At 50.3% G+C, this 16,490-nt stretch overlaps 1 protein-coding gene across 19 annotated transcripts in view; it reads right to left on the bottom strand.

Moving 5' to 3' along the window:
- The window catches only part of RAD51B (RAD51 paralog B), a 657,779-nt gene that overhangs the window by 31,308 nt on the left and 609,981 nt on the right, over nt 1–16,490 (bottom strand). For 16 of the 19 annotated variants that reach the window (XR_016226494.1, XR_016226495.1, XR_016226491.1 and 13 more), the window contains one exon: nt 4,990–5,068. The exons of 1 other annotated variant lie outside the window; for it this stretch is intronic. Coding sequence is in view for 14 of the 18 variants with exons in the window: in XM_089322153.1 (XP_089178279.1) it covers nt 4,990–5,068 (79 nt within the window). In the remaining 4 variants the exon portion in view is untranslated. Of the gene's footprint in view, nt 1–4,319; nt 4,546–4,989; nt 5,069–14,181; nt 14,363–16,490 lie in introns of those variants that run through there. 2 more of the 19 variants (XM_089322151.1, XM_089322155.1) reach the window with 2 other exon arrangements.

Here is a 16,490-nt window from a genome sequence, read left to right as displayed (position 1 = left end):
GTGAGGGGGTGTATTTACCATACAGACTCCTCCTCCGTACCTGCACGGAAACAGACTGGAATCTCCTGGGTCACCGTGAGTCCCCGAGGCAGAAACACTGAAATCCGATGAGCTCAGAGGGTGGTATTTGGGGGGAAAGAATTTCTCAATAAATCACCCAGTTGGCTTAGAAACTAAGAAAATGGGGTGGAAGAATTCGCCGCAACTTTGTGACAAGGGAACAAACAGAGGAGATTAATGCCTCCCCCAATATGCCTCAAAAGGTGATCAAACAAACCAGTGTTGATGGCAAAGGCAAAGCCAGAAAGACGAGGCACAGAGCTTCCCAGCTCCAAAACATCACTGCTTCTTGGTTTTCTGCTGGCTGCTGAGTGGCCTTAGAAAGAAGAAATTAGCTTCATTTCTAGAACCTTCTCTGGAAGGTGCCCTGGTCTCCTCTGAGGTTCCCTGGCCCATCCCAAGGTTCACGCTGCTCATGCAAACCTAAACCTAGCACCAGAATTCACTGGATTCTCAATTTTATAAAAATAATACACTTCTGTCTTACTGAGAAGCTAAGATATCTCCTGTCCTGTTGAAAATAGTCACATTTTTATAAAATTTTATTTATTTGAGTGGCATACAGAGAGACAAAGAGAGCTCCTATCTGCTGGATCACTCCCCGAATGCCCCAAAGGGCTGAGACCTGGAAACTCAGCCCAGGTCTCCCATGTGGCTGGCAGGGGCCCCCAATCCCTTGAGCCATTACTGCTGCCTCCCCGTCCTGCATTAGCAGGGAGCTGGACTCAGAAGGTGGAGCCTCAAACCCTCACACTCAGATATGTGACAGGGGCATCTCAGCGGCCTAGCCAAACGCTTTGGCTTCTTTCAAATGCTCCCCTAGATTCCTGAAGAAAAGCACAAGGAGTCAGCAAGGGGCCCTTTGAACCAATCGCTCACCCTCCAGGGCGGTCCCTTCCTTAGGAGTCCACAGGTGTTTGGCCCTTGAGCCCCATTGGAAGTCTGGCTCCTTCTGGGAGCACAGGCCCGGGTGTCCCCTAGGCCTCCTGTAGTGTCAGCAACCAGCCTGCCCTGGAGCCCCTGCTGTACTTTTGGTGGCACAACATTTGGGGCTCATTGAGGAAACAAAAGATAGGACGACCACAGAGGTGGGGTTCCCTGTGAACACTTGCTTCCCTCCTGCAGCCCAGTAGGCGTGCTGCCCCATTAAAGCCACTCCCCAAATCCTGCACCTGCGCTTCCCTCACTGTCTGGCCCTGCTCCCCTCCCAGCCCTCGAAGCTTCCATTTGGTGGCAAAAGGAAGAATGGATTCATGGGATCCCCCTACTCCCATGCACCCCTCTCCCACTTGGGATGCACAAAGGGGCTGAACCTGCCTCCGCCTGGGACCTGAGCCCCTCTCTGAGTCCGATTTGCTGGGAAGCTGGCGGCTATGAGCTGCTCCCCTCTTCTTTGGGAACCAAGTATTTCCAGGGCCTTGGGCCCAGCTGAGAAAGGCCAGGACCTGCACAGGAGCGGGACAGACAAAGCAGATGCCCACGCGACCCTATTACCATGTTAATGGCCCGGGTCCCTGGCCTCCTGAAGATGCTGGAAGGCTGGGTTTACTTTCTTTTACTTTCCCTCTCTTTCTTTCTTCTCTTTTGCACAAGGAGAATAGTTCCGCTTCCTATTTTACTATGACAATAGCATGGGCCGGCTCCTTCAAGTGTTTCAAAAAGCTGGCCTGAGAAATCTCCAGCCAGCCCCTCGGTCTCCCCAGCTCGCCCTTTTATTGTCCCCTGCCCTCCCAGGGAACAAAGGCAGGGGAGGGAGGAAGGCCCCCGCTTGCTGCCTGTTGTCAGCAGCCTAATCCTTGAGAGGGGGAACGGCCTGGGGAGCCCGTGAATTGAGTTTCCGCCCTCACCTTTTATCCCCTGCCTGCGCCCTGCACTCAGGGGTTCTTCAGGTATTCAGGCGGCTGGGATGGCGGGGCTCGCTGGGGATGAAAGACCCTGGGGGAGCATTCCCACATTCCCTGACAGCCCCCGCCCCCGGGGCGGCCCCAAGACCCTTCCTTCTCCTCACTCCCGCTAGGCCCTATCACAAAGAACAGATGTCAAGGCAGGCAGGCAGGCAGTGTCCCTCTTCGCCCGCCCAGGAGCTGCCCGTCCCCTTCCAGTCCCCTCGCAGTCTGCACACACCTCACACATGCGTTCCCCACCCCACCCAGGGCTGCCGCACCAGCCTCCCCGCCAGCCCGCAGCTCTCAAGCCAGGAAAGCTCCTTGGCCTTGACTGCTGGTGCCTTTCCAAGTCCACCACCCAGAGTTCAAGGGTTTCTTTACTTTAAACCTGGGGAATGGTGCAGGTGTCTTTTAGCTGGGTCATCTGGCAAGAATGGGGTGGCGGCAGAGGGATGGGTGGGGAATCGGCTTTTATGTTCCGGTGTGGACACCTCAAGGGCACCAGTGTACTGAGCTGAGAGAAGGGTGGGCTCCTCATCTGGGGGAGGCAGATAAAGCTGGGAGAGGGGACAGAGATCACCCAGGCCAGCTACTACAGTCCGAGCGGGCAGAACATTTAACACCGAAGCCCCAGACACGGACTCAGAACGCACGCACCCACACACGTGCACACACACACACACACACACACTCGATGCTCTATGAAGCCACACAACCTGTGGGATCTAATCCGAGATTTTCTGTTCTTTCCTTCCTTCCCTCCCCCGACTCCTCCTCTTCCTTCCTTCCTACCTCCCCAAATGCCAGTGGTGACTCATCAATTTCATTTCAACCCACTGGGGGGTTGCAACAGGGCTTTGAACGCCTGGAATGAAGGTGACCATTTGCATTTTCAAGCTGACAAAACTAGGTCCTGGGAGATTTCCTGAAGATCCTGCCAGAGCTGGAACTGAAACCCAAGGGTTCTTTTGGATAAAGCAGGGACCCTTGTTTTTCTGGGGTAGAAGAACTCCTTTTTTGTTTCCCCAAACTCTTTAGCAGCACAAAGCAAGAAGGTGCGGTGGGGGAGGCAGAGGTCCCTGTGCCATAGCATGCTGAGTGTCCAAGCTCTCAGAGAGGGGTGTGGGTGGGGGCGGGGAATGGAATCAAGAGCTCAGGCAGCACCCAGGCGAGCTTCCGAGGTCTCCCGGGCGATTTTATTTGCAGGTTGGGGTTCTTGCACCAGAGGAGTTTCCTGAATCTCCCTCCTGGGCACACAGCTTCTCGCCAGCCTCCCTTAATCACCCATTTTCTCCTTTGCTTTCCGACTTTTCTCTGATACGCCTTTCTTGTCCTTTTTTCCTTTTTTTTTTAACCTCTTCCAGTTGGTTTTATCTCTAGTCTCTCCTTTCTCTTCCCTGTCAGAACCGTGATCCTAGCAATGGACATCAGAGAGGTAACTCAATGCATCTTGTTGCTGCAAATACTGTCTCCCAGGTTACTCAAAGCAGACCAGGCTTTAGGAAGGCTGTTTGCCAGTGATCCAGGCACAAGAATCGTATCACGGCCGGGTGGGTGGAACTGCCTCTTCGCCTCCTGCATTTATCTTCCATAGAATTTCTTGAGACCTTCATCCATGTTGGCTGTTTGCTAGACCTCTAATCTTTTAAGAAAGCCTCTGAAAATGAAGAGCTCAGAGCCGCACTGTGCACTGGGTAAACACAAGTCTGGCTTTCTGATTGCTTGTTAGTTACACACCCTTAGAGAGCGCAGAACAAAGGGGCCTACTGTTTGCCTTGCTTAATCTCGTCTTCAAGTCGCTGCTGCTTTGTCAGAAAACAATATTTGCAATTGTAAAAAAATAATATTTACCCAGGAACTTGGATTGCAGAAGTCAAAGGCTAAGAGCCAAAGGTCAGTCGTTCTTACCCCAAATTTCTGTGGACCTGAGAGTCCCTGGCAGGGGGGATCAGCTGCGCCAAACAGGCTGCTTTGCGAGCCCATTAAGAAGCCGGCGCTGCAGACGGGGAGGGCAGGCGAAGGCTGCAGCCCGTTCCTCGGTGAGAAGCAGGGGCAGGACCCTCCAGGCTGCCCCCAGAGAATCCCTGCTCTGCAAAACAGGGTCTCCCTGGGGATACTGCAAGGACTGCCTGCTTCCGGGCCTGAGAAGAACGCTCAGCCTACAACACTCTACAAGGCAGACAGGCCTCCCACAGACAGCAAGGGCCAATATGCTCCTGTATGGCCCAGGCCAGTTGTTCACCTGGGCAGCTCTGTGGATGGGGCCTCCTGCCCGACAGACTTTTATTCTGAGCACTTCTCTGGGGACCCTTCTTAATCCTCAGGGCAGTTTTTGACATCGGACCCTGTGGGCTGATTCTTTTCTAGGTTTAATGGTGGATTGAATGTACTCCTTCATGTTCATTGTTCTCGGTAAAGGCTTGCAACCTGGCACCTTTCCTAACCACCAGTGTATGGGCCCCCTGGGGATGAGCCGCCAGTGAGTTCCAGGCTGTGGTTTTTGGGGTTCTCCACCCTGAGCAGGAACTCAGTGCCTCCTGGGTCCCAGGTCTACATCGCAAGGTGCAGGTCAGCAAGGCTGCTCTCCAGCAGGAGGGCCCTGTGGGGGTGTGAGCAGAGGAAAAGGCACTGGAGTAGCTAGAACAAGGCCAGGGAGCCTCGGCACAGTGCGCATGGGCTGCCCAGCGAGAGGGGTCTTGGGTTTGCTAAGCGGGAGCGCCCTGAGGCTCCTCCGCGCCTCTGCAGAGACGTGTGGCCTGTCCCAGCTTCCGTGTTTCACCTCAGTGTTTCAGCCGGCTCATCCTGCTCTGGGATTCGGTAGCTCTCCCCCATCCTCACCTCCACCTTCTGTGAAACCCTTGCCACAGTTGCCGGTCTCTGATCTTGATCTCGTCCAGGTCTGTGTCACTGGCCGGTTCCTCGTGGCCTGTGATTCTGTCTGACATTGCTTCTGGCAGGATCACGGCCGTAACTTCCCCTAGCAATGCTCACGCAGCACGGAGCACAACCAGTCTGAAGAAACGGCTTAAACCAAGGATCTTACCTTAAAGGACCAGGCCTTCGTCCTTGATGGTGTAGACAAACGAGGCGAAGGGAGCCACAGGGGACTTGGCAATGAGGATCTGCAGCAGAAAGATCACATTTTCCCCAGGTTAACAAAAGGATCAAGGCCGAGTCTGCTCATCCGCTTCCTACTCTGAGACAGCAAGTGGCAGCACATGGCTGCAAGCCATAAAACAGATTAAAACACACTGTTTTAGAACCGAACTTTCCAGTAAGTGGTCGCCTCTCAAAGTGCTCATCTTGGAAGGCTGTGCATGTGCTACCAATGCTCTGACAAAAAATAACATCTTCTTGAACCAATTCTTGTAGAAAGAGCCCTCATTATTTTATCTCAATGCTTAAATAACTACCTTTCTGCTCAAAGATAAAGCCTGATTCTCTAATTTTATTCATAAGCCTCATTATTTTACTAAAAAAAAGCTACTGTAAAAAAAATTTTTTTGCCATTGCAAATTCTGAAAATAAGCTGCTAAAGGCAGAGGAATGGTCTGCTGCTTTGTTGGCCTCGATCCCTCACCATACAGCTCTTCCGCGTTGTCTTCACCCCTTACCGCACGGCTACATTCTCTCTGCAGGTGCAGCACGTTTTCCACAGCCCTTAACTGCGGGTTTGCCACATGACTTCTTGGGCTCCCTGAGAGGCTGGACCTATTTGTTCCAAGCCTGGACCTCAAGGAGCCTCTGCGTTTCCACTTGATTCCCTATGCTTCTGCCATGGCCAGTGAAAAGCACATGCAAGCCAGTCCGCTATCTCAGAGGGAGCGTGAGAGAGATCTGGAACACAGCTGCCCAGCCAGGCTCAGCCTACATCATTGACCTGCCAGGAGATCCACAGGCACATGAGTTAAATGTCACTTCATCCCTCTGAGACTAGACTGACACACCAGCTGCAACAAGATATCAAATATTTGGAGGGGCCAGTACTGTGGTGTAGCGGGTGGGGCTGCTGCCTGCAGTGCTGGAATCCCATATGGGCGCTGGTTCAAGTCCCAGTTGCTCCACTTCTGATCCAGCGCTCTGCTGTGGCCTGGGAAAGCAGTAGAGGATGGTGCAAGTCCTTGGGCCCCTGCACCCGTGTGGGAGACCCGGAAGAAGCTCCTGGCTCCTGGCTTCGGATCAGCAAAGCTCCGGCCGTAGTGGCCATTTGGGGAGTGAACCAGCAGGTGGAAGACCTCTCTCTCTCTCTCTCTTTTTCTCTCTGCCTCTGCCTCTCTGTAACTCCTCCTTTCAAATAAATAAATCTTTTTAAAAATGTTTTGAACTACGGTATCCTTCTCAGACAACATGTACTTGTAAGGAGATGGTCATTTGGTCATTAAATCAAAAATCATCATCCCTGACTCATGATCACAACTCGTATGGTTCTATAGAACACTGAAGAATTGATGTATTCATGAATATCATGTTCATGAATATCATATTAATGAATAACATGAATATAAGTTTCCTGTTTGACAAATTAAAATAACATCATCAAAAATAGTGACAATTTGGCAGAGAATCACTTAGGTAAGCCGGGAGGCAAGAGAGAGAAGGGAGAGATCATTTCAAGTAACCAAAAGGCGCACACATATTATATCAGGTATCTCAATTCAACAAACATTTACCGACTGTCAACCGTGAGCCAGGGAGGAAGAGCACAGGTTTTCGTCATGGGGTTTGAATCTAGCTCTTCCACCTAATCCACAGGGTGCCTATGGCAGAGCCTGCAATGTCCCCACCACTCATTCCCCTTCTTCCTTTTAGTAAATAACTCCCCACGTTTCGACATTTCTCTGCCCTCTTTTGCAACCAGGTGTGGCTCTGGCTCTGTGACCAATCATTGACTAAGAGAACAAATGACAGCGCAATGTTTTCACGAGAAAGTCGCACGCTCTTTCCATTCTCCTTTATCAAGGGCAGGCACAAGCTCCAACCACGTGGACGTGGACAACAGCCGGGTGACAATGAAGCGAAGTGGGAAAGGAAGCTGAGTGACCTCGGAGAGCGTCAGCTTCTCCCACCTAGGGTCACCTGTGTACTCAGCGCCACTTCTCAACCACTGTATCTCAGATGGCTGTCACTAGACCACGGCCTGAGCGTCAACCAGCGCTGTGACTCGGGGCCACCTAAGCTTTTGGAGCCTCAGTTTCTTCACATGTAAAATGGGGATGCAAACATCAGCCTACGCGGAATTATTGTGAGGATGAAATTAAATGTAGAAGATGCTTGTCGCTGTGTCAACTGCACAGAAGTGTGCAACAAGTAACAGGAACAGTTCCAATCAGCCCATCACATAGGCTTCTCAAGTGAAACTTAACCTTGCTCACCAAAAAGCCAATGTGATTTGCGTTCACAGGAGGAAGTCTCCAGTTGCATCTTGGTAATGTTGATAACGGCTCTAAAGTCACCCAGATGAACCTGTTGAGCATTCTCAGAAGCAGTGACTAGAAGGTGCAAGTGGGTATTTACACATTTATGTCAAAAACATTAATTCAGGAGGATTCTTTTTCAGCATGAGATAGTCTGGGGATCGTGCGACTTGAAGTTTTAAGGATGCCCTGAGTAGGGAGTTGGCGCGGTAGAACAGTGCTTCCCAAACTCTGAAATGGGTATGAATCACTTGTGGGTCCTGCTTACGTGCAGATTCTGACTCCGTGAGCTTGAGTACAGCCTGAGAGTCTGAATCTCTAGCCAGCTCCCAAGAGAGGCTGATGCTACCCACCCTGTTATGAGTACAGTAGGACTTGTCTCCCCAAAACCCATGCAGATGTTTAAACTCTGACATGTTAATGCTAATGGTTGATGGACTGATGGTGAGGTGTGGGGAGTAGGAGATGAGGCTAGTGGGAGATATTTAGGTCATTGGGGGCATGCCCTCCAAGGGTGGCTCTCATGAGAAAGCTATTATTTGAGTTCAAGTTCGGCCTAGGTTCTCCCTGGGTTTCCTGGATCACCACGTGATGGTTTCCCCTCACCTGTCAGGACCAGCCTCTGTCAGATGCTATACAATGGGTATTCCAATCGTGACCTGTGATCTCTGAACTGTAGGCTGAAATAAACCTTTTCATTTCCAAGAAGCTCTTTTCAGGTATTTTCGTTAACGTAACAAAAAGCAGACTAATGCAAGCCCAAGGACTACACTTTGAGTAGCCAGGTTCCAGGCAATTAACTTGATTAAAGAGTCTAGGCTAGAATAGCAAGAGATGGGAGGCCTGGAGCCAGTCAGGAAGCCATTGCGCTAAGTCAGCGATGAGATGACAACAGCCTAAACCATGTCAGAAAGAATGGGAGAAAAGGAAACAGGAGAAAGATAAGTCCTTTGGATGGAATGGCAAGAAAAGGAAACCAAACATATCTACAGCCTCAGATCTTTATGATCTGTTTGTGGCAACTATACATGAAAGCAGAGAGCACAAATAAATGCAAATCAACAAAGTACTATACTACACTTCTGATAATTATACTACGATTTTTATTTATGGACTGCAGAAGCTGAGACTCAGAGAAAGACTGTGGTACTCCAATGTGCAGGAAAAGAAATGTGACATTCCGATCTGACACAGCAGTGGTGTCTGGGCCTGGACTTCCAACGTGGTAGACCCCCATTGACCATCTACTGCCCACTGTAGGCCTGAGCCCCAGCCAAGACGATCGCTTAGCTGGAGGGCCCTCCCTCTCCAGGAACTCAAAGGGTTTGCAGGATGGGTCACTCATCAACACCCTGCTGGAGCCTGGGTTCAAAATGAGCCATCACAGAGATGATCTGTGTGCAGTTAAAAGAGGAAGTGATCAGTTATGTCAGATGAATCCCACTGCCCTATTTTTTGGGAAGGAATTTCCAGATTGAGAGATCACAGGGCTACCACCAACATGAAATATCTGTTTTCAGCAAAAAAAATGTTATAAACTCTCTCGACAGCCTTCTGGGTAAAGGGAAGAGCAGTTGAGCTGGACACTAATACCAGAAAGGGGATTTATAGGGACCAAAGAGTCGGTAGCAGACTGGTGAGGGGCAGCATTCTCTAGTAGAATGTACTGGATTCCAGCCTTAGTCCTGTCACAGTCAACACTCTTCCCGGCCTGGATGAGGGCACTTATGCATTTCAGCCATGCAACAAAAATGGAATCCAGCAGAACTGAAAAAATTGTCGCCCTAGTAAAGCTTACCCTATAAGGAGGCAATACGATAATAAAATAAAAAAGTGTTAGATGATTGTGTGCACAGTGGGGGAGTGCACTGGTCAGAGGAGGGGTCAGTAAATGAGAAGACCTCACTAAGGAGGTGGTGTCTGGACTTGAGGACCAGGGAATTAAACCCACCGACGGGATGCTGAACGGAAGGGAAGTCACAGAAGACAAAACATGCAGAGGAAGTTCATTATGTGGGATGAGACAATCTTGGTATCCAAAGAAATTTCAATTTGGCTACGCTGTCGGGACAAATTGTACATCTCTTTTAGGGTGTGAGTTTATTGAAATAAGTGTCAAGCCCTGTCCTTGAGAACAGAGCATCAGCTATTGGTTGCAGAATGGCAAAGATGAGATTTAATCTTAAGAAAATGGATTAGGAGTGTTGGTTGGCTACAATTCACTGTAAGTCAGCTCTGGGGCTGGTGTTACTGTGCAGTGGGTTAAGCCACTGCCTGTGAAGCCAGCATGCCATATTGCAGCCCTGGATCAAGTGTTGGCTGCTCTGATTCCAAACGGCTCCCTGTTAATGCACCTGGGAAAGCAACGGAAGATGGTCCAAGTGCTTGGGTCCCTGACACCCAGGTGGGGGATCTGGATGGAGTTCCTGGCTCCTGGCTTTGGCCTGCCCAGTCCTAGACATTGTGGCCATTTGGGGAGTTGAACTAGTTGATGGGAGATCTCTCTCTCTTTCTCTCCCTTTCACTCTCTCTCTGTCTTTCAAATAAATAAAATAATAACTTTTTAAAAATTATGAATTGGCTGTGAGATGCGATTCTCAAAATTCTAGTGTGGTCTCACAGGTTATATCCACGGAGACCCAGTATGTGAAACGAGGGAGGTGACTGTCCTCCTCTTCCCCTGATCAAACATGGCTGAGGCAATGTGTTTGAACTAGGACCCAGAAGAGAAAATGACAAACAGGAGAACAACCAGAGAACCATCAAGGAGTTTAGATGCCCACATACACATCAATGGACTGGGGCAAAGGTACACACAGGTTTTCTAATCAAGACAGTGTAGCGTCCACCTGAGTGAAGTAGCCCAGCAGATTCCAGGGGCAAAAATGATGTTTGCCATGATTCTTTTATTTTTATTTTTATTTTTTGACAGGCAGAGTGGACAGTGAAAGAGAGAGCCAGAGAGAAAGGTCTTCCTTTACCGTTGGTTCACCCCCCAATGGCCGCTGTGGCTGGTGCACCGCGCTGATCCGAAGGCAGGAGCCAGGTGCTTCTCCTGGTCTCCCATGGGGTGCAGGGCCCAAGCACTTGGGCCATCCTCCACTGCATTCCCGGGCCACAGCAGAGAGCTGGACTGGAAGAGGGGCAACCGGGACAGAATCCGGCACCCCGACTGGGACTAGAACCCGGTGTGCCGGCGCCGCAAGGCGGAGGATTAGCCTAGTGAGCCACGGCGCTAGCCAGCCATGATTCTTTGTGAATATGCATAGATTCCTTCCTTTTTTTGACCTGAATCAATACCCCATGCCCTTGGGCCTTTTACCTTTCAAACCAGAAACTGCCCTATTCTAAAACAAACTGTATCACCCACCCCTACCCCCCAGTAGATAATTCAGGCTGTGAGGTTTCAGGTGTTCAGCTATCCCATAAATCTGGAGTGTTCTAAGCTGTGTATCTCGGGTTGCTGTCAAGTGACGTTTTATCTTCTGCAATCCGCAGTGCCCTGTAGGGAGGCTTGATGCTCTGGAGTGAGGGATTTTTTGACGATACTTAGCCTGCGGGCAGAGTGTGAAGTTGGCTTTGGAACGCTCTGAGGGGGTCAAAGAAAAATGTAATTGAGCAAGAATGAGTGTAGGGGGCTAGTGCTGTGGTGTAGTGCTTAAAGCCGCCGCCTGCAGCGCCAGCATCCCATGTGGGCCCCAGCAGCTCCACTTCTGATCCAGCTCTCTGCTGTGGCCTGGGAAAGCAGTAGAAGATGGCCCAAGTCTCCCAGTCCACGTGGGAGACTGGGAAGAAGCTCCTGGCTCCTGGCTTCAGATCAGTGCAGCTCCAGCTGTTGTGGCCAATTGGGGGAGTGAACCAGTGGACAGAAGACCTCTCTCTCTCTTCCTCTCCTTCTCTCTCTGTGTAACTCTTTCAAATAAGTAAATAAATCTTTCAAAAAAATGAGTGTAGATGTGTGGGGCTTAGGAAGACTGCAGCTCCACATGGGGGATGTGTGGGACTGTGAGGTGCTAATCTCACCTTCCACAAATAACCAGGCTGTTTTCTCTTCAATGTTTCTTTCATATTAGACCAGCTCAACTTTGCACTCTAATGAGTATACTTCCTCCTCTGTTTACAAAAATATTCATCAATATTTTAGAATTCTTTTTTGTTTAAGATTTTATTTTATTTATTTGAGAGGTAGAGTTACAGACAGAGAGAGGGAGAGACAGAGAGAGAGGTCTTCCTTCTGTTGGTTCACTCCCCAAATGGCTGAGACAGCGAGAGCAGTGCCGAATCAAAGCCAGGAGCCAGGAGCTTCTTCCCACGTGGGTGCAGAGGCCCAGGCACTTGGGTTATCTTCCACTGCTTTCCCAGGCAGATCAGCAGGGAGCTGATTGGAAGTGGAGCAGCCCCAGGGCTTGAACTGGTGCCCATATGCGATGCCAGCACTGCAGACCAGGAGTCTTGACCTGTTAGGCCACAGTGCCGGCCCCCAGTGTGTTTTCACTTGATAGAATACTCTCAGAGGAGTGGAGTGGATCTAAAGCAGTGGGCAGTGCCAGTGCCATAGGACTGGGGTGGGCAGGAAAGGCTTCCAGGGCTGCACGTGACAATGCTGACGAGAGGGGCACCAGCCAACAGACACTGATCTGCACAACCGTTTGAGTAGGTGTTCTGCAAGTGCTGAAGCCAGGTTCCAACCAGGGCTGCCTGGTTCCAGCTTCCAAAATGGCAGCCCCTGATCTGGCACAAACAGATCAAGCCACTTCCTAATAGACAGTAGCAATAAGAGCATTTATTTCTGCATGCGGATATTGCAGGATTCAAGACAAAAAGGGGATCTCCCTCTCTCCCTCTCTCCCTCTCTCCCTCTCTCCCTCTCTCTCCCTCTCTCTCTCCCTCCCTCTCCCTCTCTCTCCCTCTCTCTCCCTCCCTCTCTCTCCCCCCCTCTGCCTCAGCTGCTCCTGGGTTTCCACGTGGCAGTCTCCCTTCTGACTTTCATCACTGAATGTCCGGAATCCTACTGAGCCTTCCATCCTGTATAAACGCTATCCTTTCCAGGAGCTCACGTGGATTTCTGCAGCCTGAGGTCATCTCTCTAATCCGATCACATGCTGTCTGCACCTCTCTAACTAATGATCCCTGCACTGCTCCCTGTTTTACCTGAATGTACCTTCAGCTCTTTGAAGGAAGGGACCCTCATCATTGTTGCTGCTGTTCCTGGAACGACAACCCGCAGCAGGGCGCCACACAAACAACAGAAGCTCGACCGTGAGATGCAAGAAGGAATGAGTGAGCAGACGCACACACTGGTGCCCTGCAGAGACCACTGACTCATCCCCGCTTTGAGGACTTATCTGGGGCTCTCCTCCCAAAGCCAGAGCAGGAGATGCCCCAGAGAAGGGCAGGCTGCCCATCACTCACTGCCAAGATTCTCAGCCTGGGCAGGCCCAGAGTCAAGTCCTTGGTTACCGCTCGCTATAGCATCACACATTTTTCCTGGCCTGATCCCACTTGTAAGAGGCTCAGAAAGTGGAAAAGGAGCCACAGAACAGGAGGTGCTGGGCAGGGGAACCCCAGGACGGTGACGCCTTCTAGGGATGGTATCTGCGTCTTCCTTTTGGAGTTTGGGTGTGACCCTTTCCCGGCAGAGCCTGGGCCAGCTCTTCTCCATGGGTGGCCACACAGGCCCAGTGAAAGATGTCAGGAACCTGGAATCCGGGCTGTTCTGGAGGCTGCTTTTATGGAGTTCTGGTCCTGGCAGGTTACATGAGTTCTCGCAATAGAGCCCCCACTTCAGGAAACAGTGAGTTACGCCCTTGTGGCCCAGGAAAGCAGCTATGAAGGGGCAGCCATACGCCGAGGGCAAGCTGGCACCAATTCTTCCACTTTCTCTTCCCCAATTCCAGTGCCAGGAAGGCTTCCTTTCACCCTGGTCATGAATCCTCCCTCTCTTCTATTTTCTTCCCTTTCCCACTCATCCCCCCAGATCTCACAGTGGTTGAGGGTGAAGGACACAGTAGAATGAGCTGGCGGAGAAAGGTGAGCAGGATTTCCTGTTGAAGATGCAGGTGGGTAGGTCTGGCTTTTTTCGGTCCCTGCTCTTTGCCATAAAGATGTAGGGCCCAAAGACTCCGCATTCAAAGGTACGGGAGTGAGAAGTTTCTGAGATTGATAACCCAGAAATACGTCTTCGCATTCATTGCAAGTTCCTGTCCTCCTCGTTTTAAAACCTGGTCTCCGTTCTCCCCACCACCAGTGAGACTGTGTGGTTGTTGATACCTTTCTTGATTGCATCTGATACTTCCATCCACATGTGAGGGTCCTGCTGAGAGGTTAGGGAGGAAACCCACTGACTCTGAAATGTCCTTCAACAGGCACCCTATTATCTCACTTCAACTAGAACTGTGGGCTAATAAAACCCATTGCTAAGTTAAACAAACCTTTCCTCTGGTGATGCCAAGTGTCTGCAACAGAAATTCTTCGTGCCAGGGTTTTCCTCCTTGTCCAAGTCTTAGAGAAAGGTTATTTTCTCAGCTGCTTGGAAGCCCAGGAAGAGAGCCAGGGAGGCAAACAAACCAGCTAGTCTTGCATCAGATAATTCAACAGCCTTTTGATAACCTTGAGTCTTCTGTCCCTTCCCCAGGTTGAGCCAAACTCTTCAGGCCAATGGACAGAAGGGCCGGAAACGCTTCAGACAGGAAGATCTGTGGTTGGAAGGAGGCCGGTGGGTCAGGGGCTTGGAGTGGACCCAGAGATTCTTACAGGAATTCCCTAGTCGTTGTGCTGAGAGAGTTGGAGGGAGAGGTGGCAGAGCTCCAGGTCTCAGTCCGTATCTGGATCTTGCACTGATCAGAATCTGCTTCATCACTTGGACAAATCACTCTCCATGGAACACTGAAGCCCCAAAACCTACGGCATCGCAGGGTTACGGAAGGAGAGCAAAGGATGAGTTCATGGCATCCACACTGCCATCCCCGAAAGGGGAGCAGGATCTGCAGAAGCGACACAGTGCTGGGAAGCGGCAGGATGGAAAATGAAAGCACAAGTATTTGAGCAGGAATTTGTCAGTGGCCAACGTAACAACGTTTCCTACAAAACTGGGGGTCAGAATACAAACAGACCTGAATCCCGAAAGATTTGCAATTCTAGACCCTGGGAAGAATCGCCTAGAAGGTTTGACTCTGAGGCTACAAGATCTTGGGCCTCCAACATGACCATTATGATCTTATTTATTTATTTATTTATTTATTTTTTGACAGGCAGAGTGGACAGTGAGAGAGAGAGACAGAGAGAAAGGTCTTCCTTTTTCCCTTGGTTCACCCTCCAATGGCCGCTGCAGCTGGCACGCTGCGGCCGGCACACTGCACTGATCCGATGGCAGGAGCCAGGTGCTTTTCCTGGTCTCCCATGGGGTGCAGGGCCCAAGCACTTGGGCCATCCTCCACTGAACTCCTGGGCCACAGCAGAGAGCTGGCCTGGAAGAGGGGCAACCAGGACAGAATCCGGTGCCCCAACCGGGACTAGAACCTGGTGTGCTGGTGCCGCAAGGCAGAGGATTAGCCTAGTGAGCCGCGGCGCTGGCCCCGTGTTAGTTTTTTAAAATGAACTTTACATGAGGTCTCCCCTGTGGGTAGCAAGGACCCAAGTAGTTGAGCCACCATCTACTGCCTCCCAGGGTGCACATTAGAAGAAAACTGGATTGGAAGTGGAGCAGATAGGACGGGAACCAGGTACTTTGAGACAGGATTTGGGTGTCCCAAGCGGTGGTGTAACCTGCTGTACCACAATCCCTGTCCTTCTCAAAGTGTATTCTAATTTCCTTTGTGATTTATTCTTCATCCCGTTGCTTGTTTAGGAGCGTGTGTGTGTGTGTGTGTGTGTGTGTCTGGGTGTGTACATGTTAAAATTTGTACACATTTTAGAATTTCCCAAATTTTCACATTAGTGATTACTAATTAGTAGTTCAGTCATTCCATTGTGAGTGAAGAAGTTTGGATGATTTCAGTGCTTTTAAATTTATTACCTAGTCCATAAGCCTTAGCACACTGGCCCCATATATTATCTTTTTTCTTAAGATTTATTTATTTAGGCCGGCGCCGCGGCTCACTAGGCTAATCCTCCACCTTGTGGCACTGGCACACCGGGTTCTAGTCCCGGTCGGGGCACCGGATTCTGTCCCGGTTGCCCTTCTTCCAGGCCAGCTCTCTGCTGTGGCCAGGGAGTGCAGTGGAGGATGGCCCAAGTGCTTGGGCCCTGCACCCCATGGGAGACCAGGAGAAGCACCTGGCTCCTGCCATTGGATCAGTGCGGTGCGCCAGCCGCAGCACGCTGGCCGCGGCGGCCATTGGAGGGTGAACCAACGGCAAAAGGAAGACCTTTCTCTCTGTCTCTCTCTCTCACTGTCCACTCTGCCTGTCAAAAAAAAAAAAAAGATTTATTTATTTATTTGAAACTCAGAGTTACACAGAGAGAAGGAGAGGATGAGAAGAGAGAGAGAGAGAGAGAGAGAGAGAGAGAGAGAGAAAGGCATTCTATCCACTGGTTCACTCCCCAATTGGCTGCAATGGCCAGAGCTACATCGATCCGAAGCCAGGAGCCAGGAGCTTCTTCAGGATCTCCCATGTGGGTTCAGGGGCCTAAGGACTTGGGCCATCTTCCACTGCTTTCCCAGGCCATAGCAGAATGCTGGATTGGAAGTGGAACAGCCAGGACTCGAACCGGCATCCATATGGGATGCCGGCACTGCAGGTGGTGGCTTTACCTGTGACGCTACAGCGCCAGCCCCAAGACTCATTTTATAGTCTAAAATATGGTTTATCCTGGAGGATGTTCCCATGCACTTGAGAAGAATGTCTATCTTCTTTTGTTGAGTGGAGTGTTCTATAGATGTCTGTTAAGTAATAGTTGGCTTATAGTGTTGACCAAGTCTTTTATTTCTTTGTTGAACTTCCATTTGATTGTTCTATTCATTATTGAGAGTGGGGTACTGAAATCAACAATTATTATTGTTTGATTCTCTATTTCTCCCTTTCTTTCTCTTAGTTTTTGCTTCATGTGTTGTGGGGCTCAGTTGTTAGGCATATGTGTGTGTGTGTGTGTGTGTCTATTTAAGATTTATTTATTTTATTATTTGAAAGGC

This window comes from Oryctolagus cuniculus, chromosome 20 (assembly GCF_051225735.1).
Source record: "Oryctolagus cuniculus isolate XC-2025 breed Fujian yellow rabbit chromosome 20, ASM5122573v1, whole genome shotgun sequence".
NCBI classification, from domain to species: Eukaryota; Metazoa; Chordata; class Mammalia; order Lagomorpha; family Leporidae; genus Oryctolagus; species Oryctolagus cuniculus.
This window is presented reverse-complemented; position numbering and strand designations above follow the sequence as displayed.